Genomic DNA, 26086 nt, shown 5'->3' with positions numbered 1-26086 from the left:
CACCATCTGCGCACGGGCTAGGACGGCGCGCGGGCGGATGAATTTTCGCTTTCTCACGGCTACGGCGGCGACCTGTGGCTAGCGACCTATGTACAGATACAGATACAGTACAGCCAGAACAGAGAATCTCCGACATTACTTTATTTGGGTTGAATGTGCGCCGCGGGTTGGATCGAACTTCTGACTAAGGTATAGAGGTGGCCTCCCGTTCAAGTTTGTGCCTTGCCACACAATGAGATGACTCGATGACTCGACCATGACATGCGGGCATTGCTATTACGGGTGGCGACAGGCAATTCTTGGATACGGTCATTTTGGATACGGTCATCTTTGGATACGGACTCACATCTTGAATGAACAATGGCAGCCTCAGCCTCAGCCTCAGCCTTAGCCTCAGCCTCACATGCGACTCAGCCTCATGGTCATGGTCATGGCTTGGATTTCAAGTCGTTGCCGCCCATGTTCATTCTTCCCACCCATCTCAAGCCGGAAGAGCTTCACGAGATTGAGGATCAGGTCTTCGGCCTAGAGGGCCCATTGACGTACGACCCCAAAGAAGCCAAGATCTTTCTCGGCCGCATCACGCAGAAGAAGCGCGCCGCTTTTGACTTGCGCGCCAGGGGGATCTGGACCGTCGAGGCCCCGATGCCCAGCCTGGGCCCCAGCCCCAGCCACGGCCACGGTTCACATGGGCGCGAGCAGGAGCAGGAGCAGGAGCACGACCAGGCTCGAGACGAAGGACCGGCGCGAAAGAGGCTCAAGGTCGGGCACGGTGACCGCAACCGCGACAGAAGGGCCAAACTTGAAGCCGATTCCACGTGTGGACGGAGGAGCCGCAGTAGTCCGAGTCCGAGTCCGAGCCCGAGCCCGGGCGGTGCCAACTCTGCTTTACCTTCACTCACTCCTGCACCTGAATCTCTTTGGCACGGCCTCACCGACCATGTTTTGGTGCTCAAGCTCTCCTGGCTCGAGACGTGCCTCAAACAACAACGGCTGGCGGCGTACGAACCCTACATCATCTACGCCGCAAAGGTCATTCCCCCACCGGCGGGAGAGGATACTCCGCAACCGCTGCAGGATCCAATCACATACATCCGAGCAACGCCCGGGACTGGCTCGTCTGCTTCTCTGGCACAGAGGAAGCCGAAGCCGACCGTGACGACGTCGATTCTCGACCGCGCGAAAGCCGAAGCGTCGAGTCTCTCTTTGCCAGCTGGCTCCTACCCAGGGCGCCGGCGCTATGGAGACCATAACCGAGAATCCGGGTCTCCTACAATTCGGAAGGCCGCTCCACCAAAGCTGCTGCGGACAACGACTTCCGAATTCGAGGACCTGGCAGCGCATCCCTTGCCACCTCTCCCGGAATGGGCGCAGGGCCCGCATGCGGCGTACTCGTGCTGCCGGTCGACGCCGATGGCCAGCCCCAACTCGGCGTTCATCGCGCAGCTGGCCAAAATCCGAGACGGGCGGATCTTGACGCTGGACGACATCGGCGTGCGCGCGTACTCGACGTCGATAGCCAGCATCGCAGCGTATCCGCCCGCGATCCGGCACCCGGAAGAGATTAATCGGCTGCCCGGGTGCAACGAGAAGATCGCGATGCTGTGGAGCGAATGGTTCCATTCGGCCGACGAGGAGTCGGACCGGTCGATCCAGGCGGTGCAGGACCTGGACAACGACGTCGACCTCCAGCACCTCCGGCTGTTCTGGAACATCTGGGGCGTGGGGCCCGAGACGGCGCGCAAGTTCTACTTTGAGCACGGCTGGCAGGACCTGGACGACGTGGTCGAGTTCGGTTGGTCGACGCTGACCCGCGTGCAGCAGATCGGGGTCAAATACTACGACGAGTTCCAGGACAAGATCCCGCGCGCCGAGGTCGAACAGATCGGCGCCGTCATCCACCACCATGCCCGCAGCGTGCTGAAAATCCAACCCGCGCAGTACGGCAGCGTCGAGGACGTCGAGTGCATCATTGTCGGCGGCTACCGGCGCGGCAAGCAGGCGTCGGGCGACGTCGACGTCGTGCTCAGCCACCGCGACGAGACCAAGACCCATCATCTGGTCGGCCATATCGTGCGCAGTCTCGAGCTCGAGGGCTGGATCACCCACACCCTCACCCTGCACACCACCACCAGCGACCGCGCCCAGGCCACGCTGCCGTTCCGCGCCGAGCGCCGAGGCCACGGCTTCGACAGCCTCGACAAGGCCCTGTGCGTGTGGCAGAATCCGCACTTCGATACTGCCCCAGCTGGTGCCGACGTCGACGGTTTTCTTGCTGTTGAAGAGAGAGGAAGAGGAGGAGGAGGAGGAGCGGGGGGAGGTGGTGGCGATGGAAAAGAAGAAGCAGAACCAACCCCAAAGGACCAGCCGGCCCGAAACCCCAACATCCACCGCCGCGTCGACATCATCATCTCCTCCTGGCGCACCGTCGGCTGCGCCGTGCTCGGCTGGAGCGGCGGCACCACCTTCCAGCGCGACCTGCGCCGCTTCGTGGCCAAGACTCGCGGCTGGAAGTTCGACAGCTCCGGCGTCCGCGACCGCGGCAACGGCATGGTTCTGGACCTGGAGAGCCCGACGAGACGAAGCGATGCGAATGTGAATGAGAATGCGAATACGAATGCGAATGCGTATGCGCATGCCAATGTCGTCAGCAACGACCACGACCACGACCGAGACCGAGACCGCTTCTCCTTTTCCGACTCGATGCTTCAAGCCCAAGCCGAAGCCGAAGCCCAACTCGATTCCCGCCTCGACGACGCCGATACATGGCACGACCGTGAGCGAAGGCTGATGGACAGTCTGGGCATCGGGTACCGGCCTCCTGGAGAGAGATGCACAGGCTGAAGCTGAAGCTGAAGATGATACAGCATGGCCCCTTTTCGGTAGTCCCAAATCCCAAATCCCATTTCGGGAAAATCGTGCATATCATATGCCAGCAGGGCCAGGGCCATCGTGGTGAGAACTCTGACTTATGTGTACCCAGGTATCAATGAAGACCATGTGTACTCCGTATTTAGGTATCAATGAAGAAAAAGAACGGACGGCGTATCCGTACATCGTACTATTGTTGAAACTTAACATCTTCCGTCTTGGTACGAGACCGTTTGCCCTCTTATTTTAGATACCCATTTCTATCAAACCCGGAGACAATTTTGAGATCAAGTACAAACTCGTAAGGGGTTATGCTTTTCTCGTTGACATACCGCATCCACTCTTCGATACCATCCACGATTCAATGTCTGGCCTTTGCCTTTCATTTCTTCCTCTTCCCAATGCTAGTGTCGACTCTGCCCACCAGGAACGCTACGACAAAAACCACCGCCACCCCGGCAAAGACTGTGAACGGCTTCCTCAATCCCGCAAGGAATGAATACTGATAGGTAACCAGGATAGTGACATCTCTCGCCTCATCGACGACATTGGTCGTTGTAAGCTTGAGCTCTGTACGGCCAAGCGTGTCCATGAATGTTTTGTGCAGACTGTGCTCAGCATGCAGAGACGGCACGCCCGTGCCGCCATGCGTTTGGTATTTGACATTGGTGGCACCTTCGGGCAGAATAACGCGGAAAACGAGTTTCTCGTACTGGATTCCCTCGAGGTTCTTGGGACCTTCAATCAACGGTACAGAGAGTATGTACGTGTCGGGAGGAGTCTGGAGTTTGCGCAGGGACGAGGACAGGTCGTTGTTCCAGCCGATCCGGAAGGTATAATTCCACCCGCCAAACAGTGGGTACCGGGGCTTGAGTTCAAGACTGGCCTCGCGGATGGAGTTGGGTCGGAAGCGGGATGTTGAGACATTGCCGATCTCGTCGGTGAAGTATGCGTCAACGCTGCCTGGCTTCAAAGGGACCTTCAGTTCTCGTAGTGCAGAGGTCGTCATCTGTCCCGCGTTGATGTAGTAATTCTGCGTGCTGTACGCCACACGAGAGAAGTGGTTTGCCAGCTTGGCGCCGTCGTGGTGAAGCCAATATCGTTCTTCGGTCGCGAGGTTGCCGCCCCAGTGGGAGACTTCCACATCTCGTTCCAGCAGGCTGCATGTCAAAAGCGGCTTGTTGAATTCGTAGCGCACCGCCACAGGGTACACTGTACCGGGGGGGATTTTGGGCGTGTCGTAAGGTCCGTAAGTGAGCGAAGATCCTTGTTTTTCTGGATCGGAGGCTGAGGTCAAGCCCGTTGTGGTCGTGTATTTGGGGACATCTGCTGAAGGGAATTTGACCTTGGTCTTTTGTTTGATGGTCGGGTACACGGTGGGAACGTAGGCGGAGAAGTTGTACGTGAGGTATTGCTTTTCATCCTGTTTGATGGACACCGGGAGCGGCTTCAGAGCTCCCTGGATGTGGTAGGAAATCGAGAGCGTGACGGCGTCCTTGGGTTGCAAGGGCTCGGTGAGATGGATGATGTAGTAATGGATCGATCTTGTTACAGGTTAGCCAGTTGTCCCATTTATACAGACTACAAAGCGTAATATCCTTGGACATAACATACTTGGAAGAGGGGGTTTGTGCATCCAGCACATCGGCCAGAGCAGCAATGCTCACTTCCAACTGTCCTCTCGCGGCCTGCTTCTTATCCCGGGCGTCGAACCCGCCAATCTTGCCAACCAGGTCAGAATCAAAGGGAATATAGTACTCCGATTGGGGGCTCTTGTCGATGTTCGTCACAAGTACGTTGGTGGTCTCTCTGACATAGCCTTTCTCGAGGTTGATCGTGCGGACAAGGTTCGTGTTTTCGAAGACAGGCGCAGGCTTGAAGTCGCCCGCCAGTATCCTCTGCGTCGATTGAGGTGTGGTAAGGTTAGATTGTTCCGCGGAAGACAAAGTGGTCCCGATGCACAGTCCGAAGACCGCGCTCACCACCGACGAGAATCGCATCCTCGTAGCTTGGGCGGGAGCAAGCTCAATCAATGCAGCATCGTTGTGACTGCGGTCATTAGGCCAGCGTGGAGAACCGACCTGAGACTGTGTTGGCGGAGTCCGTTTGGACGCCGCCAGGTTCGCCGTATAAAGTCCGGCGCCTCAAGTGTTGTCCCAGCGCAGTATACGGGGGATCGCTGGTCTCGCCAGTACACTCTTGTCCCAATGAAGACTCGCCGCTGGACCTGACAACCAGCTCTCCCTGATTGGCCGAAGCTCCCTACATACTAGGTACGTTTGGCATTGCTCGCACCCATCAAGGACGCAGTTTCGCAGTCTCGCTTCACGGCATCTGTTGGACTCTGAGCCAGATTCGACCCAGCACAGGGCCAACAATGGCGTCCAAATTCGTTCCTCAGCTGGTGCGCCAGGCATCACGAAGTTTACCCAGAGCTCCTCGCAGCAGACAGATCCTGCGTCCCAGACAGTTTTCTAGCACGCCGGCGTCGCGAAGCGAGTCGCTTTCAGTGGTGAGTACCGCCCTTACCCAGATGGCTACAGTCGAGTTTCTGTTTGCGAGATGAATATCTGTAAGCCTGACTTTGTTGCTCTAGCATCGCAACACTCCCGACAACAACCCGTCGATTCCATTCAAATTCAATGAGACCAATCTGCGTCTAGTCGACGAAATCCTCAAACGATACCCGCCTCAGTACAAAAAGGCGGCGGTGATGCCCCTACTGGACCTAGGCCAGCGCCAGCACGGCTGGACGACCATCAGCGTGATGAATGAAGTGGCCCGGATTCTCGAGATGCCGCCGATGCGGGTGTACGAGGTGTCTACGTTTTATACCATGTACAACCGCCAGCCTGTGGGCAAGTACTTTGTACAGGTGTGCACGACGACGCCATGCATGTTGGGTGGTTGTGGCAGCGACAAGATATTGAAAGCCTGCGAGGAGTTCCTGGGAATTCATTCAGGCCACATGACAGAGGACAAGCTGTTTAGCTTGCTGGAGGTCGAGTGCCTAGGGGCCTGTGTCAATGCACCCATGGTGCAAATCAACGACGACTATTACGAGGACTTGACGCCTGAGACGGTGACACAGCTACTGCAGGCGTTGAAAGACTCGGCAACAATCAGTGGATACGACGTGAACAAGTTGCCGCGACCTGGTCCACAAGTTTACGAGGGCAAGCAGAGGACTACCTGTGAGCCGAGGGCCGGACTGACTTCGTTGACGGGTGAGCCGTATCATGTCAAGGATTTCATGAGGACCGATGGGGAGTTGTAAACACGAAGAGTTATTTGCATACAGGTGTGGATGATGGCTGGCCAGCTCCTCCTCAGAGATGGTGGCGGCGGTCGATAAGTCTGGGTGTGGCCGTGATCGACCGGGCTCTTGTACATGTCATAAGAGATTGATGTGAAGATTGGGCCAAGAGCGGAAGATGGAATGCCAAACAACGGCTAAACAACACACTAGATTGTTTGTTTCCCTTGATGCTGTAACTAAGCGTATGTCTGCCTTATGGACTGTACAAAATTCGTGCAAACGGACACCCATCCCTGGGCCCACATGCACATTTCAGAATGGCTCATGCTAGTTGTAGAGCAAGGCTCAACTGGTATGGCATCAACAGGCCCTCTACTGCTGCATTGCCCGATTCATATCATATCGTGTCACATCATATCGTCAGGTTACGGTCCGTTTCCATAGCTAAGTCCAGTTCGACCCATATCTCGAGAGATTCGATGTCTCATTCTCAGATTCGTAAGCCAAACGCTATTGCCGGACATCCAGTTTGCTCACCCCGTGGAAGAGAGTGTTCGATAGGGACGTTATTTGCTGAGGGTTGGTGAGACTCGACCGGTGATCTCGATAGTTCATTCCGTCACGAATAATTCGTACCGGGGTTAACGACTATCGAGTGTGGTGGTGGGATCATCCAAGTGGGATTGTGCACCGACGAGCTGGACGTGGACAGGGCTCCAGAGTGTGAGTGGTGGACGGGCGGCTGATTTATCTTTTCCTTGCCCGCAATTGCGAAGTTTACAACGCCAATGGTGTTGTTGGTATTCTCCAGCCCGACCGCCGGCTCTTCGAAACAGCCCCAATGGTCGGCATCTTGATTCGCAGATGCGCCGGCGTCGCCAGATGCAGAAGACACATTGGAAACTTCGCCCGAAGAAATGCTGAATGATGGTTCCGTTAAGGTCCAGTCCATCTGGTCGCCCAAGCGGCTCGAGTAGACCATCGCCCAGGTCATATCGCCCTCGTGTTCCTCTCCGTTGGCTGGCTTTTCGACGTCACCTTGATTCGGCTTGATGGCAACGGGTTCCAAGGGACAGTTGCGAATCCGGCTGTCGATGACATATGTTTCCACCCGAGCCTTTAATCGGTCCACGCACACGCTGTCCTTGGCCACGAACCATTGCTGACGACCACCGTTGCTGAACCATCCACTAAAGGAAATTGAGGTGAGCTTCAGATCACTCTTGATAGTTTTGATCAGCCTGACCCAACATTCTCGACGATCTTCGCCACCGAGGAGTGTGATGTTCGAGAGCTCTAGTCGACGCAGAGATGATGCGTGGATCTTCAAGAAGTGCATCAGGTCTTCATCGTGGCATATACACGCATCGATGGCCAAGGCCTCAAGGCGCGGTAGCAAAGGTCGAGAGATCCAGCTCCCTGTAGGAGTTTCGAGAAGGCCGCTCAAATCTGACTGTAGCTCGTCGTCGGTATACTGATAGCGTGTCACACTGCAATCGGTCATGCGTAATCTCAGGGTCTTGACTCTCTTTGCTGATTTCAGTAGAGTCTGGACAGCTTCGATGTGATTGGCAGTAGTCACCAAGGTGTCATTGCGGAAGCCAAGGTTGAGGTATCGGAGATTCTCCATCATGGCCTGGAAGATTCTTAGTTGCTGATGTGCTGCGGCTGATTTCATGGGCACCACGCCGAACAAGGCACGACCGTCTACACTTGTCATCTTGAAGCTTTGAAGCCGAGTCCCGGCCGAATAGGCGGCTGTTAGCATACCCTTGGTGTAAGATCTCCCAGGACTGCCTGCCATGAGCTTGTAGTTCACATCTTCTGGATTGATCAGGACGAGACGGCAGATATTCTGGTAAAAGAAGGGAACCTTGGTGAAGGCACCGTGGATTCCGTCTTCATTGTCCCGGACACGGACCTCGCGCAGGTTGGGCAGTATCTTTAACGCTCTGGTGAGCATGGCAACCTCAATAGCCATGTCCTCGTATGGTTGAAAGCGTCCTTGAGCCGCACGGTCCAGCAATGCCTCTGCGCGAGCCCTTTCATCTTTCGAGTCTGAAGAGCATACAGAATGTGGGTAGAATGTCTTGATGTGGTGGAAGAAAGATCCAAAGCGAGCGTCATAGGTTAGTTTATTTATGAGGCGAGTCACGTTGGAGGGTCTGAGCGCCTTGACGAAGCCGAGGATGCAATGTTCGTTGGGAACCAAGACCACTTTGCGCCACAGATAGGGATCGGCCATCTGAGCCAGACGTTTGGAGGCCAATCGCACATTTTTCAGAGTGGCGCGGGGGCAGTTTTGGACGATGATTAGGAGAATTTCATTTGGGAGGTCGGGAGGAGGATTGTTGGTCAGGGCAGCTGTTGTGAAGGAGGCCATTATAAGGGGCAGGTTGGAAAGAATTGCAAAGCATTGAAACTGATGGTCATCCGAGGGGGGCAGAGAAGGTCGAGGCACATATGCACAGAGGGAATTGCGAGAGGAGGCAGTCAACGCCCACAAATGCACAGCCTTTAGATGAGGCTGCCTGGTGCCGCTGAGTTGAGGCTTGCGGTGCAGTTGGGGGTAGGGCGGTTGCCTGCTGGCATGTGAGTCGCAGTCTGGCACCAGCGGAGACGAGGTGCGCAGAATTGGTTCGAATAACCCGCGTACCAATGGGTTAGATCGTAGGCATTATCCCTGCGGACGAGTGGCGTTAATGAAAGCGAGACAGATGGTGGTTCGTCCTAATACTTTGTAGTTGGCTACGGAGTACAAAAGAATGGGAGGCTCGGCAGCCATGGGAGGTGCGCATGACTGCAGTTGACAGCACCGGGCGTCAACGCCTTAGCCATCCTTCTGGGAAATGATTCATTCCTTATGAAGCCCCTAAGCCACCACGCTCACCGACCCAGGCGCGGACATCCTTGCAAGACGCCGCGGAGGGGAGACACAGGTACATCATGGGCATCGTGAACGCGGAGAAGACTTCATGATCTTGATTTACGGTAATGATCTTGATTTACGGTAATATTATCGGTCGTATTCCTACTGCCCTCTAACCCCTCCGCATGCCTCAAGGCACATACATGGTCCAGCCAAGTAACGTACTTATCTCCGTCGATCAGCCATGCAGCTACCTATTGCGTCCTTGTCCTTGTTCGCTCGAAGGTACTCGGGAGTCATTCCTGCTTCCTGAGAACATGGCTTGTCTGAGACGATCTTCGATCCGATCTTCGAGGAAGCCCCGTCCCCTCAGTTGATGTCCACATCGCCTCCAACGACTGACGTCTCGACGATCTGTATCTAATTGAGCCATGATCCCGCATGGCGCAGACACTTTCAGGTCCGAGGCTAGAACCCGGTTGCCACTTAAAAAAGCGACGGAGTGGAGAGATCTAGATAATCGACGGCGAGGGCGATCTTCAACACCTACCACGGGATCACCCAAGTAGCAATGGCCGATGGTTGTAGCTCGCCTGCCTTCAATATCTTTTCCTCTAACCGGTCTTGTATACTGCTAGGTGGCGTGTCAAGGGTCGAGTTGACCGAATCGAATCGGTCTGAATTGAGGCTTTAGGCTGGGCGTGTGAAAACTCGCTGGATCATGGCGCAGCGTAGCGAGGAATAACGACGATGGGCAAAGGCGAGGAACGAGGAAGAGGAACCCGAGTCTGCAAATTTTCAACAGCATACAGCATACAGCACAGGTTGGTGGGGCCGTGGTAGTACTACTACCACTATCCGTACTACAGTAGCAGAGTAGCAGAGTAGGATGGGAAGTGGGAGGTAGGAAGTGGGAAGAGAGCTCCCTAGCTGAGATGGATGGATGCTGTGCAGCGATCGACAAACAGAAGTGATTACCTAAATATTGATAGATGATAACAACTTGAATCTTCGCAGTTCAAGCAAGGCTAAGTCAGGCTTAGGAGCCTCCTGGGCCTTGGGAGCGTCCACTCTCAGCTCCAGTTCCACCACCGCCACTTGCCCTGTTCCAGGCGCCTCTCCAGGCACGTTCTGGCCTGCCTCTTCCCATTGGAGAGACGTCGCAGCGTCTGAGGATACTACTCTGCCTGCCTATCTTAGGTATCTAGTCACCTATTAGTAGTATCTATCCTTTTCTACGATCCGGAGGTTTATTACCCCCGGTTCAGAGCTCCTGTCGTTTTTTGCTTTTGCTTTTGCTATCCAGTTGTCTCGGACTGTTAGAGTTGTATCCTTTGCTTCTCTCAGATTTTGTATCTCGAATACCTATCTCGCTGTGCTCGGACTCCTGGCTGGTTCATCGCCACAGTACTCCGTCCCCGATGCTTTAGTTTGAATGTGTCTCCCACCAATATGAAGTCCGTTTTTTGGCCCACCCCCGCCCTGCTCCTCCGTCGCTAACACATCCAACTTGCAGGTTTGGCCAGCAGCTTCGTCAGTCTTTGATCAAGGACTACTACTGGCATTACATTGCCTATGACGACCTCAAAGATGCCCTCAAGAAACCTTTCGTGAACGGCAAGAACGGTGATCGCGAACCCTGGACCGACGACGATGAGGCCGCTTTCATCCAGCAGCTCGAGGCAGAGCTCGACAAGGTCTACACCTTTCAAAAGCTCAAGAGCCAGGAGATAATATCGAGAATCAAGGCTGCCGAGGCCGAGGTCAAACAAGTGATTGAACGGCAAGAGAACCAAACCTCGCCCGATACCGAAAGCGACGACGACCTCGAACAGGACTTTGATTTGCTTGAGGCCGATCTCAGCGACATAATCGCCGATGTCCATGATCTCGCAAAGTTTACCCAGCTGAACTATACCGGTTTCCAGAAGATCATCAAGAAACACGACAAGCAAACCGGTCTGATACTGCGCCCATCCTTTGCGACCAGACTGAAGGCAAAACCCTTCTTCCAAGACAACTACGATGCCTTCATCGTCACCCTTTCCAAACTCTACGATCTTGTCCGAACCCGAGGACACCCTGTGAAGGGTGACAGCTCTGCAGGTGGTGCGCAACAGAACTTCGTTCGCCAGACTACCAAGTATTGGGTGCACGCGGACAACATCACCGAGTTAAAGCTCATAATCCTGAAGCACCTCCCTGTCCTGGTCTTCAATCCCAATAAAGAGTTTGATGAAAAGGATTCTGCCATTTCTTCCATCTATTATGACAACCCAGAGACGTGGGAACTCTACGAGGGCCGACTGAAAAAGACGGAGGGCGCGGAAGCCATTCGTTTGCGGTGGTACGGTGGCATGGAGAACGAGACAATCTTCGTGGAAAGAAAGACCCATCGAGAAGATTGGACTGGGGAAAAGTCGGTCAAGGCTCGGTTCACGCTCAAGGAGAAGAATGTCAATGCTTTTCTGGCTGGAAAGATGACCGTTGAAGAAGCCTTTGCCAAGATGAGGCGGGAAGGCAAGAAAAGCATACAAGAAATTGAAGACCTCGAGCAACTAGCTCGAGAAATCCAATATCGGGTCATCACTCGGAGGCTGAAACCCGTCTGCAGATCATTTTATCACCGTACGGCCTTTCAGCTTCCTGGCGATGCTCGCGTCCGCATCTCCCTGGACACCGAGTTGACCATGGTTCGAGAAGACAACCTGGAAGGTAGACAAAGATCTGGCAACAATTGGCGGCGCATGGACATTGGCATTGACTGGCCATTCTCGCAGCTACCTCCCGAGGACGTCGAGCGGTTTCCTTATGCCGTCCTCGAAGTCAAATTACAGACTCAAGCTGGTCAAGAACCACCTCAGTGGGTGCGTGATCTGACCGCCAGCCATCTTGTGGAAGCTCTGCCCAAGTTTTCCAAGTTCATCCACGGTGTGGCCACATTATTCCCGACCCACATCCATCTCCTCCCATACTGGTTTACGCAGATGGATGTTGACATTCGCAAACCAATTACCCACCGATTTGGCATTGAACGGCCGGCCAACGTGGCCAGCTACTCCACTAGTGACGTTGATGAAGACGAAGTAGATTCCGATGAGGAACCAGGAGATGGTCAAACCACGGGAAGAACCACCCCGTTTGCGGACGGGTCGACGGATGGCGATGATGAACAGACGAGAAGGCTGAAGGCTGCTCGGCGAGCTCTGCATGAGCACAGCCGTGTGCAAGAGAGAGATGGCCAAGAGAATGGAGATGCCGGTGCTGCCCCAGGGAATTCATTGGACGAGGAAGAACGTGTTGCTGCGCTTCCTCTGACCGATGAAGATTACATTTATGACTCGGAAGCGGACGAAGAGGGCAACGAGCTCGAAGAAGCCCGTCGTTCAAAGTCTTGGAAGTTTTACCCCTTGCTCTTGAACCATCACATCCAACAAGCAGGCAATGCGATCCTGTACTCCTGGAAGAAAATCCCCACCTCGACTCCTCTACCACAAAACGGCGGTGTCGGCAGCGTCAACCCAGTGGGCGGCCAAATCCAGGTCAAGCGATTCAAAGCACCGGCTGGTAAACGAATCCATGTTCCTGTCCGCATCGAGCCGAAAGTGTATTTCGCCGCGGAACGGACGTTTTTGTCTTGGCTGGAGTTTAGCATCATTCTGGGAAGCATTGCGGCCACTCTACTCAATTTCGGAGACGGAGTCAGCCTCGCCTCGGCGTGGGGTTTTACCATCGTTGCAAGCGCGGCGTTGGTGTATAGTGTGGTCATCTATTATTTGCGTGTGCAGATGATCCGGCAACGCAGGGCTAGTATTTCGCGATACTATGACAAGTACGGCACCACGGCATTGTGCATAGGGCTACTTGCCGCGACGGCGGTCAGTTTTGCGTTCAGAATCAGAGAAGACGGTTGGTTTCAATGATTACATGACTGGGCCGAAGAGCCAGGAGCGAGGAAGAGCAGGGCTGGCTCAGACACGGCCGCCATGTCGGGCAGTTTAGAAGGCCAGGAAAGGAAAACAGCCACAGAAAAGAGTGGCTTCGGAAATGGCGAATAATATGTATTGACCAACATCTTTTAGGCGAAAACGCAAAATAATGTGATGAGCGTCAACGGTGCAGATGAAGGTTAGGCATCTGTCATGTACTACCTGTAGGTAAAAGTATACATACAGTACCTAGACACCGGGGTTCTTGATTGCTTCATATCAGAATTCATTGCTGGTACAAAACGACTATCGGTGCGATTAATCGCCCAAACACGAGAAATCCTGCCGCCCTCCCTTTCTTTCCCTCCACCCTTCTGTTCTGTGGACGGGCCAATTAATTGTCCAACTCGGCCGACCATTCAATCGTCTTCGATGTCGTCGTCGGAGATGTACAACTTCTCCATGGTCACTGGCACTAGACCACCATGTCCGTGTCCAGAGCCGGTGGCGCTTGTCGGATCATGGTCGTGGGCAGCCGCACGCAGAGCGGACGCAGATACCGGTGCGTTCGTTGTTCTTGTCGACGCTGCGGTGGTTGTGGTTGTGGCTGTGGTGGTGCCACGCCCGTATCCCAGTCCGGCCGCTGCGACGGTGAAGGTGCTTTGGTCTTCGTCTTGTAAAGCGTCCGCGTCTTCGTCCGCGTCCGCGCCCTCACCACTCGCCGAGGAGAGGAACGCATCCGGCTTAAACCTCGTGATGCGTTCGAGGACAGACGTGTCTTGCTTCCTGGCGCCCAAGATGCGCGTCATGTACGGCAGGATCTCGCCGACCAAAGTGCCCTTGCCACGATGAACAGGCCGTAGCTCCGGAGTCTCTTGGTTCTCGTCCTCCTTGTTGATCGCAACAGGCGCAGGATCCCGTCCAAAGGTTCTGGTCTGCCAGCTCGCAACGCCGCCAGATCCATCTCCACTGCCGCCGCCACCACCACCACCACCTGGAAATCCGACTCCAAACCTAGAACCCGACTCGTGGACAAACATGTCAAGCAGACTTTCCGTTTCCTCTGTGGGTTTCCATAGTCGTAGGCTCACCGGGTAAAACATCTTGAACGCGTCACCCTTTTTGCCGCCGGGAGGGCTCGTGCGATTTACAGGATATGGCAGATTGAACAACAAACCCCTCGTCGCGACCTGAAAGCTGATCTCATCTTGTCGCAGCGTGTCCGAAGATCCGGCCTGCAGGTTGGCTTGGATGATGCTTGCATTTGGGTTCGAGGCTACGCGACGTGACGGTCGGCTCTCCGGATTTAAAATGTCAGCTGTGGAGAGGACATCCGAACAACCTTCGAACGATTGCTCAAACGCATCGCCGTGGCAAGAAAGTATGTAGTTCTGGTGCAAGGTCGAGATAAAAGTCTGGATATCTGTCCCGGTCTCATTGAGGAGAGCTTCAATGTCAACCTGGGACGCCTTGGGTGTATACAAATGCATCAAATGATCCGGTGGTTTGGGTGGCGGCTCTGCTCTGGTATCTAGGACCCGTGGATCTTCACGCTTGTTGTACATAATCTTGCCGGCTGCGTGGAACATATCCAGAGTGGTTTCGCGGTGAGTGACAAGTTGGAGGGAGTTCCTTTCCATTTCTGTCAAAGGCACGCCGTGCTTGTCCTTTGATGTCTTCTTCGCCTTGGCTGCCACCGTACCCGACCATTCAGAGCCATCGCCTCCTCTCAAGCAAAGGAACTCTAGAGAGTTGACCGCGCTTCGGACATCGCCCATTTCGGCCAGTCTCTGAATCACGGCGGGGCCGGGCATTCGGCGTCTGCGAGAATTTCTTGCCTCCTTCTTCATGACAAGGTCCAGAGCCTTGGTCACAAATGTAGACGCGACCGGATTGAATTCCATGACTGTCACAAAGGGGTGGTTCAGTATTTCCGGACCGAGGAGCTTGTGAGCAGTGAAACTGTCGCTCATTGCTGTGGACGAGGAGAGCAAAGTCTCGGAAATGATTATGACCAGAGGTGGAGCATTGCCATTGGGGTGATGGTGACCAGGGATAGCTGAGGAGGCTGTCTTGCTTCGCGCCAGAAACTGTAAAATGACGGACCTGAACGACTGAAGGGCGCTGGAGTAGCTCGATATAGTTGCCGGAAACTCTTCGACGACAAGAAGTCGATGGTCTGGATCTCCCTTGGAGGAGTCCGAATCTAAAATACCATGGTCGAAAGCAAGGCTGCCGAACTGGCCTCCTCTGTTGAGGAACTCGTCGAATTGCAGAGCTATTGAGCTGTTTCCGCCCGCGTCGGAAACAGCAGGGTTGTGCCATGATATTAGCTGCAAGCCCAGGGCTTTTGCAAGCAATGACAGGGTCGTGGTCTTCCCGCTGCCCGCAGGTCCCTTCAAGACGAGGAGTTTCTGGTTGTTGCGTCCGCTGATCTTGCCCTGCAACCAACCTTGGACATCGGCCACCTTCTTCTTGTGTACCACCAGCTCTTCGAGATTACTAGGCCCGTATCGATCGGACCATGGTAGATGGTGGACGTCGACGGTTGGTCGAGAGGTGTCTGCGCTGGTGGTGGCCTCTTGACTCGAAGGTGCAGCCTTGAGAAATCGCTGGCTGGAGGGCAGGCTGCCTCTATTGACTGTACTGGTGAAATTTGTAATTGCAGGCATGACAGGTTTCGTTCTGTGGAGAGATGTATGCGCAGTGTCCGGCTTCACTCCCAGTTCTTGTAGCGTCTCGTCGGACAATTCATCGTCTTCAATTGCATCGCCCAATTCCCCATTCGCCCAGTCCTGTTCTGGTATGGCCTTCTTCTTCCATCTCTCTTCGTCAGTGGCTTTGCCGAAGAAAGAGTGCAAGGACCTCGACTTCTCGGCTTCGCTTGGTCCTGCATTTTTTCTGGTCTTTTCCGGAGATGATTTAGGGGATGCTCGCAGGATAGTTCGTCTAGTCGTCGACTTCCCTTTGCCCGTCTTGGCCGGGGACACTGTGAGGGAATTCCTGCCATCAAGGGTGATCTCGCGCTGTAGACCGGCTTTCACGGCTTTGGAAGAGGGTAACTCGAAATCCTCGTCACTATCGTCCGAGAGGACGATGGTAGATCTGCGCTGCCGTTTGGCAGGCCGTGGAGCCATTTGCGGGCATCCTGGACAGATCTCTACATTCAGAGAGTGGTCAGGGTGACTTTGTCGTTTTGTTTGTCCGAGAAGCGGCAGGCCGAGACTGGGGACAGAGTGAATGATGCGGACACCAGACGCCAGACACCAGACAACGCCAGTCAGTCACTATCTACTAGACACGGGGGATGGATTCATGTAATTGGGCTCCCTACCGTGGACGCGGGTCCACGTGACAAGACCCGTCTGGTCTATCAACCCGCATCTTCGTGTGAACAGAGCTTCGGCAATTGTTCAACCCACGCCATCGTGCTTCATAATACCCGTCGTGATCATCTCCTCCGTACTATGCATACATCTTAACAGCTGACTAGCCCCTGTTGAAAAGCCCATCCCCTAGATTGCCCCAAAATCCCAGGTCATACAGATTCTCGACTTCCGCGATGGACTTGACCTTGACCCAGCGCTCATCAGGTTCTTCTCGAACCTCGCCAACATCTGTCTCAGAGGCCTCATCTTGCATCGCCTTTTTCATGGGCGGTTGGCCGTTCTTCGTTCGAACCATCCACCACTTCGCCCGGACTCCAGCCGGCCACCTGACGTCTTCATCACGAGGCTCGACATCTTCAGGCAGTGGTGGATATATCTCTCTGATTTGGCGCATCTCGGCCCTGAAGGCCACGCCGTCGGCAATGTCTTCCTTCCAGTCACCCCACTTGGCACTTTCGTTTGTCGTCATTCCGGCCCAGATCAGATAGACATGGTAGAGCAGAAACCCCAAGGCGAGCGGGCACGACATGGCTGCCAGCATCATGACGGCTCCGATGCGCCATTCCTTGCTGATAACCCAGGCCCAGCAATGCGCAAACTCGGTCCAAGTCATGCGGGTGCTCCATCGTTTTGATGTGACACTTCCCCTCGTAAGAGCCGGGGGAACCAGCTTCTGCTGTAGGTGTGCATCAAGAAGGAGATAGCCGAGTGAGGCCCCATAAGCCAGCAGGGCCGCTATACTGACCAGCAACAGATTGAACCAGAGGTAGTTGTTCCGGCCGACGCAATTGTTGATCCAGATGCAGTGATGATCCTGTCTCTGGACACAGGCCTTGCAGAGCGAACAGTGCTTCGAACGGGGCGGCTTTGCACGGCGACAAGTACTACAGAAGTAGCCGGGATGGAAGAGAGCGTAGTCATAGGGGTAGGCAAGCATCGACGATCGATGGTTGTGCGGAGTAATGTTGCTGGAGGTCGTAGCCGAGAGATAGAGAAACGCCAAAGGGGCGAGCACAAGGGGAGGTAGCAGCGTGAGCTGAGACACCGTGAACCGGGCCCAGGCGGCTGGAATGAACAGAACCTCTCCGACAACTTGTAGGAGGACGAAAAAGATCTGGGCATGAGCGTGAGCGTGTGAGCAAATGCCGCTGGCGGAAAGGGCCAGTACATACCAGCACCAGCGGGTGCGCTTCGTTCATAAGATAGTCGCCTGTCCGAGCCAGGCTCCGCGATACGCGGCGGCCGGTGAGTCGATCATCCACGGCGACGAAGCCATTCGGGATGTGTTTCCAGAGCAGTCGATAGAGAAAAGCAATAGGCGTGCGCCTACGGGGAGGAGAAGAGCAGGGTCAGCACGGGAGACTCTGAGAGCTCTCAGCCCACGGACACGGACATGGACACAGACGCCGTCTTACCGGAAGATGGGCAGCCGTCCGAAGAGCGCGACGAAGACCACAAATGAAATACTGAGGATGACGGCCGCGATCGTGCGAATGACACTCATCTCAGCACCACACAGAGCCGGAGGGTGGGCGTGGGCGTGGGTGAGGCTCAAATGGTAGAGGGAGAGGGATGGACTAGACGCAGAGAATATTCATGTCCGGGGTGGCTGCCTGGGGTTGTGGTCAGAATCCGCAGCCTGGGCTTAGGCGGGTGCCTGGCCGAACTTGAACTTCCACTTTAACGAGATCCTACTACCCACAGAGTAATCACTCTGTACTGACTACTGGCTACTGTATTTCAGCCACAGATTCACAGACACAGCATCGTCCGTCGTGGTCTCGATTCAAATCCTCATTCAATTCAATCGCTTTCTTATTTACACATCACAGTAACTGCGAGCTGACTCTGCCAGCACCGCGCGGCACCGCACAGCTTCCTCTCGCAAGCCTGGCTACTACATCCGTCGTGTGCTGCATGAAATCGTCGGCCCATAGAAGAGGAAGAGGAAAAAACAACCCAACCACCCGGCCTGGGTCAAACCCGCCATCAACCTAACCGCCCGAGGTCTTGATCCATTCTTGTCCAACGCCGTCCAAGCCAACAGAATCTCCAACCAAACCTGCCCAAACCGATCGCGCCCAAACCCAACCTTGTGAATCATGCTCATTACCACTCTCACGCGTGCATACTCCTGGTCTTCCGATGATAGGCTTCGTGCCCGCTCTTCGACTTGACAGGACTGTTCGCCTGACTCGTCCCCGTTCCAGCGTGGTACGTCTCCGTCCGCAAGTGGCCACCGCTGGGCCGTGGTAGATGCGACGGCGAGGATGCTTCGGCCTTCATTTTCTTCTCTCGCTTGAGAACCATTTCAGCCCAGCCCTTGACCGGGGCCGAGCTTCCTGTCGGATTCGTGCCAACCACCTGGGAGAGTGCCTTCATCCACTCATCTTTATCCGCCGTCGAGTCGGCATAAAAGTCGATGACTTCTCCGTTGGCGAAGCGAATCCGGAAGCCCTCTTCCACAAACATGTAGCCTTCCTCCTCCTCGGCAAACCCACTCTTACGTCGGCCGCCGCCCTTGGTGGATGTCTCCTTTTGTGTGAGACTGGACTTGTCGTCGATGAGGCGCGACGCTTTGGCAAGATTGATGGTTGCCCGTGGTTGAAGGGTCGTCTCGTGAAAGGCGGTCAATTTGGTGCCTGCAAGCCTGAAAAACCGACGTCGCCAGTACTGCTCCCGGTCAGCAATGGGTTCTAGACAATTCCTCGTTTCAACAACTTACCGGGCAATCCCCTCCCTGTTGGCTCAGATAGCCTTCAAAGCTCTTGATGGTAGCCTGCTGTTGCATCCGCTCTTCGGCTTCCCGAATCGCACGAATCGCCCCGTTCATGCTTTTGGGCATGTCTTCATCCTTGGCCCCCCTTGGCTTCGGCACATAAAGCAGTTGCAGTTCAAGCTTGCCGATCTCATAGGGCGGACGTCGCTGTAGCTGTGTCACGCCCTTTTTGCTTCGTGAACTGCCAACATACACCTCTTCCAGAGCCCATTCGTTGAAACAAGTGATGTCAACCACGTACGGTCTGCCGTAGGCTTGTTTCTCGTGTTCACTCAAGGCAACGTAAGCTCGGGCAAATGAGCCATCCTTTGCGACGAGACCCTGGACCAGTTCGTATGCTGACGGCGGTGTCACAGGTCTCCTGCCCGTTTGGGCTTCCTGATGAGCCCTCGTTTCCAACTCCTTTCTCTTTCTGGGCGACCCGAACAACCTTCCAAAAGCGCCCTGCTTCTTGGGCGAAGGAGGCGGCTTGGAGGGAGACAGGGGTCGTTCGACTTTGGGTTCTTCCAACTTCATCTGGAGCGTGAGTTGAAATTCCAGATCATTCAGGACAACCAGTTCAAATTCCTGTCCGATCGGGGCACTCCGAGCGAGGTTCAGCCACGTGGTTGTCACACAGTGCAGCCCATTGTCGAGCGTAAGAGCAAAGTAGGTACGTTCATCTGTTCATGGTCAGTTAAACATGTGGTTATGAGTAGACGTGGGGCCGTCCGCTTACGTTGAGGGAATGGCATCTGCAAGTCCTTGACCCCGATGACCTTGACAAAGAGTCGACCACGCTCAGCGCCATCCTCCCAATCCTCCTCTTCTCCAAGTTCGTCTTCTGCAACTGCATCGAGACTCTCCTGGACATTGCTTGCTTGACCTGGCAGAGGTGGAACAGCGCTCTCGACCGGCTTCCTCTTGCTTGCCGCCCTCTCACCACCCACACGAATGCTCTTCCGCCTGATCTTGCCATTCCAGGGTTCGGTGCTCCATGTCGGCTGACTAGTCTTGCGAGGAGACGGCTGGACCTTGTTCGGCTTGAGGAGTGGTACTGCTAGCATATTCTCCCCACCCTCACTGGGAAGGCCGGGAGATCTGCAGTCTTCCTCCTGGGTGATACGTTCACTTGCAACCACGATTTTGGTGTTCTGTCGCATCACATATCCTCTCTGTAGTTGGCCGGATCGATTAGCAAATGAGTCTCTATCAGCAGATTCCGCGAGGGCAATAGAGCCATCTCTGCCTGGCAGAGCGCGAGCTCCACGGGGCTTGGGCAGCACGGGGATATTCTCGAAGGGATTGGCAGCTTTCGAACCCTTCGTGTCAGGGATCTCGCTGGATGGGAAACGTCCATTGAAAGGGTAGTACAGGCGGCGCAAAGAGAGCTCAAACTCTACCTTTTGGGCTTCCACAACCCGGTCAAACTCCTTCTCCAGGCCTAGTCCAAGACTGTCGTCTAGTTGATCATAAGGGATATCCAACGGTACCAAACTGCTGACTCGCTTCTTTTCGACCGTCATGCTCTGGCCATGGGCTTCCTTTTCGGCGCTACCTGCACTTTCTGCAAAGGCGGGCATAAGAGACTCAGGTTTATCATCGAACTCGGCCGAAATAGGTGAGACCGGAGATGTCTCCTTTCCATTGACCACCACAGAACCAGTATCAGATGGAGAGACCGACCTCTCGCTATCTGCTTCCGAGTCTGTCTCCTTGTTAGCTGCGTTAGCATCTAGGTTGCTGATGAAGCCTGAAGTTGCAGTGGGATGTCGAACAACGGACTCGGGAGTTCCGGGTGCTGCATTCTCAAGCTCAAGTCTGAGTGGGCTTTGAGGCCGCTTCGTCTGAATATCAGGCGTGTAAGAATGCTGGATCGATTGACGAAGTGCGGCAAGATCTGGAAGATCGGTCGCTGGTGGGTTCATGGCGGCAGGCTGCGCTTTTTCTTGCTGCTTCGTCGTCAGATAAGGACCAAAGCCCATGTCGAAGCTGCTGTGTTTTCCAAAATCGGGAAACTCGGGCAGCGACATGCGTTGTTCAGATGACAAGGACTGGGAAGTCTGCTCTCGCACGGGGCTTTCAGCTTTTGGGGTGTCTTGTCCTTCATACAGAGTTGGCGGAGGTACCGCAGCGAGAGACGCTTGAGAATACTGGCTTGTTTGATCGTCATCTTGGTTGGCGCTGCTCTCTGATTCTGACACATTCCCGCCAAGGTACATGTCAGTGATGGAATACAAATCCCGATCTTCCAGATCTTCCTCCTTAATCCGCGGTTGTGTGGGGTCTTCCAAAGACGGGATTGGAACATCTGGATCGAAAGAAGACTGATCTCGGCGTCTGGATGCTTCAGGAGCATCCTCACTATTTTCTCGACTGTCTGTGCCTCGCAGCCCTGACAGAATGGAGGCTCTCGATAATTGCGGTGTTGAGTTTCCAGAATCATATATCTCGGGACCGGGCTCGCCATGGTCATTTGAGTGTTCCTCGACGCTAGCTTCACGGACAGGACTGGACTCTTTCGACTCCATCCTCCTCATACGGCGCTCTCGCTCCTGTTCCTGGAGCGCCATCAGACGGAGTCGATCCTCGGAGGAGAGGTTGCTCGAGGTCCCCATCTTTTGAATGTCGGCCTTAGAGATTCCCGCAGCCATAGGCGGGGTTGGAAGAGAACGGTGAGCCATGCTCATACGTTCAAAGGCGCCCGACAAATTCTCAGATCTTGAATGGCGGTGGGCCCCCGAAGGCGGCAGCGGTGGGAGAGGACGAGCCTGGCCGTCGGAGTCGACCGAACCTGCACTTGTTTGATGCGGTCGATAGGACACTGCACCAGGCTTAGCAGTAGGAGCGGGACTGCCGCAATCTTCTTGAAAAACGTCCTCTTCGTGACAGGCCAAGTTGGTGTTGGCCGTCTCAGGGCTCATAAAGCGCCATTCTTCAGGCAGCACGACGGGAGTCTTTGCGGTATCTTCCAACGAAGCATCAAAGCTGTCATCATGGTCAACCGACGATCCTCGTTCCAAGTTGGCCTCTTCCTCTTCGTCGTCCTCGGTGGACTCATAGCTACCCTCGCGAGATCCTGAAGCACAAGATTCGGAGGGCGCCGGCGTTGTCATTTCGTATTCGTTGACCTGGGGTGGAGCCTGGTCAAACGTGACACTTTTGTGATGACGGTGTAATCCACGACCTTCAGGGAGCACCCTGCCCTGGATGTCATCCTCGTCTTCCCAGATTCCTGTTTCTGGGTCAAACCCACTTCGTCTGAACTTGGCACCAGTCTTCTTAGAGAGCGACGACTTGGTAGGTGAGCTGTTGAACCTGCTTGGGGACAGAGGTGTGACGGAGTTGGTCACCGCGGTCGTTTCTGGGTGCTCTGGCTTGGAATGAGCATGAACCGGAGAGCTGTTTCTAATTGTCGGCGGGACGTTTTCTTTTCGAATCACATCGGGGCTCCGGAAAGGCGATTGCTGTCGCGAAAATTGCATGCTGTGAGGGCGGCCATCGAGAATGGCGGGACGCGTGGGGTCGTAGCGATTGCTCTGCTCTATTGCGAACATACTGCTGTTCTTGACTCGAGAGGCCCTCTTCAGGTTCTCGATGGACGATCGCTTTTTTGGAGAGGAGGCAGGGGGAGGGCTTTCGAATCCGTTGCGAATTTCTCTGGCAGGGGAGTTGGGATCCCGTCCCTGCCAGAACAGAAGGGGCGAAGTGTTCGAGAATGGAGACGATCCGGCTGGTGAGGTTTCGGTGGCCAAGATCTTGCCCTGGAACTGTGAGATGTTGTTTGAATAATCGACACCGGACCGAAAACGCAAAACAACGTACCTTGGCTTGAGGAAAACTCGGAGAGTTTCGTCGAATGGCCATGGGACTAAGCTCTGACAAGGGGCGATTCGTTACTCGGGGCAGCTTGGATGGCGAAGTGCCATTGCTGCCCTTCTGGATGCGTAGGGGTGGAACCTGTGGACGAGGATGTCAGCAGTCAGCTTGCGGCAATCGAGGGCGACGTCAACAATGACAATCGCACGTACCTCCGAGGCCATGGTGGCTAGAACCTAAGACAATGACTTTGTATTCGATGCTCAGGCACGCTCAGACCATAAATGATGGATGGAATGAACAGTGCGCAGGCGACGGATGAGTGACAGATGGGTCAAGCCTGGCACAGACAGACCAGCTGCGAGGCAAGCCTGAGGACTGCTCTTGAGAGAGCGCAGGCAGAAGGAAAAGACTGTGAAGAGGAAGAGCGAGCAGAGCAGCGACTGCGGCCGCAGTGTAGACCGCCTCGAGTTGAACAATGTGCTTGACAACGAGAAGAGGGTTTGCAATGGGAGGTTGATGAGCTCCAAAGCAACTATTTACTAGTAACGGTCCTAAGTACTATTATTGGAGGGCGTACACACGGGGGCCCCTAGGCGTCTCACGCGCAGCGGGGAAAACAACTGGCTGCGTTGCAAAGGGCAACCGCGGGAAAGGCGCTGCCAAGTGCGATTCAGGCTAGTCCCGAAGCGGCCTACGGCCCCCAGGAAAAGTTTCGAGTCCTGGATCTTTGGCAGAGACGAGAAGTCCTGGCACAGGACCATACAGCTCTCCGACGTCAACTCACTCCTCCATGTCGTCTTCGGTCGCCGTCTGCCCGGCCTGTCAGTTTCGAGCGCTCATCTCGGCGCTGAGCCCTTCGGTGCGACAATGGCAGGCTCAAAGAACTATGGCGTCGGCCATGCGACAACGCAAGCAACCCTTAAGGATGACCCTTAGTCAGGATGTCAGCAGGAGACGGACAGAGAAGAAGGCGGCCGACCGAGACACCGCTGGGCCGTTTGCCGGAATGAATCAGACAGTGGCCAGACTGCCCGAACGAAGAGCGCCTCGTGCGATGCCCTCGCGAGCCAGGATGGCTCTCCGGACAGAGATCAGAAAGCGATCGCCGCAACCCCGAACGTCGAGCGAGACATCCCCATCCGGTTCTGACGGTGTTGAAACCGAAGCATCATCGCCACCGAAAAAGAAGAGCAGCGTTAGCAAAGACGAACGACCTCTGTTTCACGCCTTGAAAATGCAACAGACCTTAGCCCCTCTATCCTACAGCCAGCGAGACAAACTGAAAATGAAGCTGGACAAAATCAATTCATTTGAGGAGCTAGGACTGATGCCGGCTGTGTCGAGTGCGGTCTATACACAAGTCCTTCCGAACCTGACAGAATATGTGCCCACGCCGGCCCAGAAACTGGCGATTCCGGCGCTGCTCAGCCAAAAAGACGCGTATCAGAAACAGAAGAAAGCGGATGGTCAACCCAACTTCGACAAGTTTCTGATCGCGGCCGAGACCGGGTCAGGAAAGACTCTGGCCTATCTGCTTCCCATCATCCACCACGTCAAGGAGCAAGAAGAGCGAGACAGGATCGAAGAAGCGGAACTAGAAGCCCAGGAAGCCAAAGAGAAGGAAGACCGAGAGAAGCGTCTTGTGTTTGAGGCGGATCCGTCAGAGGACGAGCCCAAGATCCATCCGTCAATGGGCCGACCACGAGCACTCATCCTCGTGCCATCGTCGGAACTAGTCGCCCAGGTCACCAAGGTGGTCAAGTTGCTCGGGCATAGCGTCAAGTACAAGTCGGCGGGGATATCGGCCTACAACAGTCCGACGGTGATCAGGAATCGGGTCTTCAACCCCAATGGCATCGACATTCTGGTCTCTTCGCCTCACCTGATTGGAAGCATTGCGAAGAAGGAGCCCAATATTCTGTCTCGGGTGCAATACTTGGTAATGGACGAAGCCGATTCCCTGTTCGACCGGTCCTTCAGCGAGACTTCGTGTAGCATCATCGACCGAGCCGCGCCGTCACTGAAGCAGCTGATTCTATGCTCGGCCACCGTCCCGAACTCGCTCGACCGATTCATCGACCGGCAGTTTCCCGAGTGCAAGCGCATCGTCACGCCGAAACTGCACACGATCCCTCGCCGTGTCCAGCTCGGCGCCGTCGACATCGACAGGGAGCCTTACCGCGGTTCTCGGGACCTGGCCTGTGCCGACGTCATCTGGACGCTCGGCAAGGCCGTGCACGAAGACCTGAACCCGCGCAACACGGTCAAACACATCCTCGTCTTCGTCAACGAACGAGAAAGGGCCGAAGAGTTGGCGCGCTTCCTGGCCGGCAAGGGCATCGACGCCGTCGCGCTGACCAGAGACACCACCGAGCAACGCCAAGCCGAGATTCTGTCCACATTCACCGCGTCCGCCGCAGTCCCAGGCTCGGAAAAGCCAGCGGCCAAATCGAAAACTAAGCTGTTCAGCGACTTTGTGCCCTTTGAAAGTTCCACGACCGACCCGTCCTCGTCGTCGTCATCCTCGTCGTTCGGCGGCAGACCCACGCGTCATTTGCCCGACACCAAGGTATTGGTGACCACCGATCTGGGCTCACGCGGAGTGGACACGTTGGCCGTGCGCCATGTCGTTCTGTACGACGTTCCGCACACGACCATTGACTTTGTGCACCGCCTGGGCCGCCTGGGCCGCATGAATCGTCGCGGCAGGGCCATTGTGCTGATGGGCCGTCACGATCGAAAGGATGTCATCCGCGAAGTCCGCGAGGCCATGTACAAGGGCCAAGCGTTGATATGATCCAAGCCGCCAGACTGTGCTCGGGCGATATATTGTAACACCAAAATCAGATCAGATCAGATCAGATCATATAGCTAGCTAGCTAGCTAGCTAGCTGCACGAACAGCTTCTTATGGGCCGCAAGCATTGCTGTGGGCTGGCCCACTACTAGAGCCCAAGCCAGATATCCACGGAGCACGGAATTGGAATTATATCAGACTCAAGATCATGTACGAGTAGACTTTCCTGGAACCTAGTATTGTATTTGGCTCTTTCACCATCTAGTGCTGTCCGACCCCGACTTATTATGGTTCCGTATCATACCCAACATGGTACGTTATTTCAATCTCCGTTTTTATATTGTTATATGTGACCAATCCCAATCACTTTTCCAAGGACATGTTTCCATTTTC

General features: G+C 54.9%; 9 protein-coding genes across 9 annotated transcripts; 4 read left to right on the top strand and 5 right to left on the bottom strand.

The window, feature by feature from the left end:
- Positions 1 to 459: 459 nt before the first annotated feature.
- Positions 460 to 2844, top strand: A1O3_02404 (uncharacterized protein; the record flags this gene model as incomplete). Its single annotated transcript, XM_007732544.1, has 1 exon — positions 460 to 2844. The coding sequence occupies one exon, from the start codon at positions 460 to 462 to the stop codon at positions 2842 to 2844; it is 2385 nt and encodes a 794-aa protein (XP_007730734.1).
- Positions 2845 to 3253: 409 nt separating this feature from the next.
- Positions 3254 to 4871, bottom strand: A1O3_02403 (oligosaccharyl transferase complex subunit OST4; the record flags this gene model as incomplete). Its single annotated transcript, XM_007732543.1, has 2 exons — positions 3254 to 4415; positions 4486 to 4871. 2 exons carry the CDS (start codon positions 4869 to 4871, stop codon positions 3254 to 3256), a joined length of 1548 nt encoding a protein of 515 aa, XP_007730733.1.
- A 377-nt stretch (positions 4872 to 5248) lies between these two features.
- A1O3_02402 (NADH-ubiquinone oxidoreductase 24 kDa subunit, mitochondrial) lies at positions 5249 to 6148 on the top strand (the record flags this gene model as incomplete). The annotated part of the gene is made up of 2 exons (XM_007732542.1): positions 5249 to 5383; positions 5468 to 6148. The coding sequence occupies 2 exons, from the start codon at positions 5249 to 5251 to the stop codon at positions 6146 to 6148; spliced, it is 816 nt and encodes a 271-aa protein (XP_007730732.1).
- Positions 6149 to 6749: 601 nt separating this feature from the next.
- On the bottom strand, positions 6750 to 8513 carry A1O3_02401 (uncharacterized protein; the record flags this gene model as incomplete). Its single annotated transcript, XM_007732541.1, has 1 exon — positions 6750 to 8513. The coding sequence occupies one exon, from the start codon at positions 8511 to 8513 to the stop codon at positions 6750 to 6752; it is 1764 nt and encodes a 587-aa protein (XP_007730731.1).
- A 1938-nt stretch (positions 8514 to 10451) lies between these two features.
- A1O3_02400 (uncharacterized protein) lies at positions 10452 to 12922 on the top strand (the record flags this gene model as incomplete). Its single annotated transcript, XM_007732540.1, has 2 exons — positions 10452 to 10456; positions 10516 to 12922. The coding sequence occupies 2 exons, from the start codon at positions 10452 to 10454 to the stop codon at positions 12920 to 12922; spliced, it is 2412 nt and encodes an 803-aa protein (XP_007730730.1).
- Positions 12923 to 13347: 425 nt separating this feature from the next.
- A1O3_02399 (uncharacterized protein) lies at positions 13348 to 16065 on the bottom strand (the record flags this gene model as incomplete). Its single annotated transcript, XM_007732539.1, has 1 exon — positions 13348 to 16065. One exon carries the CDS (start codon positions 16063 to 16065, stop codon positions 13348 to 13350), a length of 2718 nt encoding a protein of 905 aa, XP_007730729.1.
- Positions 16066 to 16417: 352 nt separating this feature from the next.
- Positions 16418 to 17821, bottom strand: A1O3_02398 (uncharacterized protein; the record flags this gene model as incomplete). Its single annotated transcript, XM_007732538.1, has 3 exons — positions 16418 to 17431; positions 17490 to 17643; positions 17733 to 17821. The coding sequence occupies 3 exons, from the start codon at positions 17819 to 17821 to the stop codon at positions 16418 to 16420; spliced, it is 1257 nt and encodes a 418-aa protein (XP_007730728.1).
- Positions 17822 to 18435: 614 nt separating this feature from the next.
- On the bottom strand, positions 18436 to 23118 carry A1O3_02397 (uncharacterized protein; the record flags this gene model as incomplete). Its single annotated transcript, XM_007732537.1, has 5 exons — positions 18436 to 18990; positions 19043 to 19758; positions 19815 to 22833; positions 22901 to 23035; positions 23107 to 23118. 5 exons carry the CDS (start codon positions 23116 to 23118, stop codon positions 18436 to 18438), a joined length of 4437 nt encoding a protein of 1478 aa, XP_007730727.1.
- Positions 23119 to 23687: 569 nt separating this feature from the next.
- Positions 23688 to 25694, top strand: A1O3_02396 (uncharacterized protein; the record flags this gene model as incomplete). The annotated part of the gene is made up of 1 exon (XM_007732536.1): positions 23688 to 25694. One exon carries the CDS (start codon positions 23688 to 23690, stop codon positions 25692 to 25694), a length of 2007 nt encoding a protein of 668 aa, XP_007730726.1.
- Positions 25695 to 26086: the final 392 nt, after the last annotated feature.

The sequence above is a fragment of the Capronia epimyces genome (assembly GCF_000585565.1).
Source record: "Capronia epimyces CBS 606.96 chromosome Unknown aczIQ-supercont1.2, whole genome shotgun sequence".
Taxonomy (NCBI): Eukaryota; Fungi; Ascomycota; class Eurotiomycetes; order Chaetothyriales; family Herpotrichiellaceae; genus Capronia; species Capronia epimyces.
The sequence above is the reverse complement of the archived record's forward strand: the minus strand, read 5'-3'. Positions and strand labels throughout refer to the sequence as shown.